This window comes from Pteropus vampyrus, unplaced genomic scaffold (genome assembly GCF_000151845.1).
Source record: "Pteropus vampyrus isolate Shadow unplaced genomic scaffold, Pvam_2.0 Scaffold436, whole genome shotgun sequence".
Classification (NCBI taxonomy): Eukaryota; Metazoa; Chordata; class Mammalia; order Chiroptera; family Pteropodidae; genus Pteropus; species Pteropus vampyrus.
The window spans coordinates 1,412,464-1,414,561 of NW_011889217.1; the positions used below are offsets into that span (position 1 = coordinate 1,412,464).

General features: G+C 44.1%; 1 protein-coding gene across 1 annotated transcript in view; it reads right to left on the reverse strand.

Moving 5' to 3' along the window:
* FAM205A (family with sequence similarity 205 member A) overlaps positions 1-1,886 on the reverse strand; it is a 7,529-nt gene extending 5,643 nt beyond the window's left edge. The window contains 3 exon segments of the mRNA XM_011381525.1: positions 493-562; positions 1,073-1,118; positions 1,743-1,886. Of these exon segments, the coding sequence (XP_011379827.1) occupies positions 493-562; positions 1,073-1,118; positions 1,743-1,886 (260 nt within the window).
* Between the last annotated feature and the right edge of the window lie 212 nt (positions 1,887-2,098).

Consider the following 2,098-nt stretch of genomic DNA (forward strand, 5'->3'; position numbering starts at 1 on the left):
CATTCTCTAGAGTTTTTATGAAGAGGATAAACTCCTGGCTTAGGGCTGTCCCATGAACTGGCCTCTCTAAAGACAGAACAAGAGGAGGTAATGTCAACAGGGTCCAGGGCCTGTCCTTGAAAGGGTGTGGCTGTAAAGAGACTATGACAATGGTGACTTATTGATGCACATATTTATCCATTCTCCTGCCTGCATAACTTGTCTCGTGGCTGAGTGCAAACCCACAGAGAGTGTTTAATGAATTATGCAACAGTCAGATCCTGAACTGCAGGAGCACTGTGAGCCTAGCTCAGAGCAGAACTGGGAGACTCCTCTCACTTGAGACATCTGAACCCCCCTCTGTCCTGGCACCCTCTCAACCAGTGCTCCAGCCTCCACTGTGTCTGGCTCCCTCCCAGCCGTTATCCCTCTCTTCATCCCTGCCCCAGGGCAAGCACAGAAATCATCACAGGCCAGGCCAGAGTTGGGAGACTAGGAAGAGCGAGAGATCACCTTTTCATGATAGAGAGCAGCTCCCATGGCTTCTCAGCTTCTTTCTGAGAAAGTCTTGAAAGTCCCCTAGCTGAGAAACCAGAAGACAGTGTTATGTGGAACAGGAGAGGCTTCACGGATATCCTATAGACAGCTGAAGGTCTTTGAATGAGAAGAGACTGAAAACCCCAATAGTCAATGTTCTAAGGCATGGTACAACTTATCCAGTTACCATGTGTATGTCCCTGAGCTAATTCTATCAGACCTTCACAACCAAAGTGACTGAGGCAGGATCTTCAGATGCCCATTTCATGGATAAAAGACAGAGATGAAGTGACAACCACAGGGTCATAAAACTAGTAGATGACATCTGCCCTTCTTCCTCATTCTATTCCCTGGGGTATGGTGGAGAATTTTGAAACATTCCCAGGCTCAGATTTCCCACTCAAAGAAATCTTCTGGGAGGATTTGTTAACTTGGGGAATGGGAGTGTTTGGTGATTAGAGCACCTGGCTCCTGACAATGGGGGTCAAAGGGGGACTGGATCTATGGTAATCTCACTCGTAATGGATGGAAGTCAGAGAAAGGACTGGGACTTTACCTTTTGTTGTTGCATTTCTAGCCCATTGTTTGACTCTCCGGTGGCGCTAAAGAGAAAAAAGTTGAGTGTGAATCGCGGTCACCATTTTCTTGTTTATGTCAAAAATGAAAGAAAACCAATACACATTCTGATTTTTTTTCTGTATATGTCTCTATTTTATACACTTACCTATATTTGCTTCCCCTATTCCACCTTTTTCATCCCATCATTTAATTTTTCTACTTATTTCTCACTTCTAGGCTCTCTCTATTCTATACCTCCTGTCCTCTTTCCCAGGACAAGTATTTGAGGGGGCTTATCATGACACAGGAGGGATAGTGGGATAGATTAAATGGCGATTAATCCTAAAAGCCCAAGGCCTTTTGCCTACTAAGTCCATCAACCAGAAGATTCCCCCATATTGGGAGATCTCTTCTGAGATGGTGAGGTAGATTCCATTTCATCTAGGTCTCAGCCCAAGGTAGATAGAGACGCTCTTGATTTTTCAATTAAAATACATGGCAGAGGTGGGCTGGTAAGGAATCATTTCTAGGCTCTGAGAAGTATCATATCAGAATGACTGAATGTATGGTGTAAAAATTGGCAAGGAGGGTAAAAAGAGAGGCTCTGAGGTCTTAAAAAATTTTTATGAGGCTTAATTAGTTCAATCACGGTGTTAATGTTTCCCTACCCGGCAGCAGCTCGTTTTAGGTTCCAGCCTTAATCCATCGTAACTCCTTTTTGCTTGCCAGATAATTAGGATAATAATGAAGATGGTGCCATAGTTATATAAGAAGTATCCAACATTCCACAGAATAAAAATAGGGCTCAACATGGTCTAAATCTCATTAGCATGAGGAGACCAGCCATTCCCATATTTAGCCGTTCATGGATCCTGGTGCTTAATTGCTGCCAACTTCTATGCCTTGTCATCTCCGCCTCACAGACAATGGAACCAGGCCATCAGACTGCATCACAAAGCCCTTCTGTTTCACAAGGGTGTAGTGTCAAAGAGTTTGATCTGTCTTAGGGAAGCTTATGTGGCGA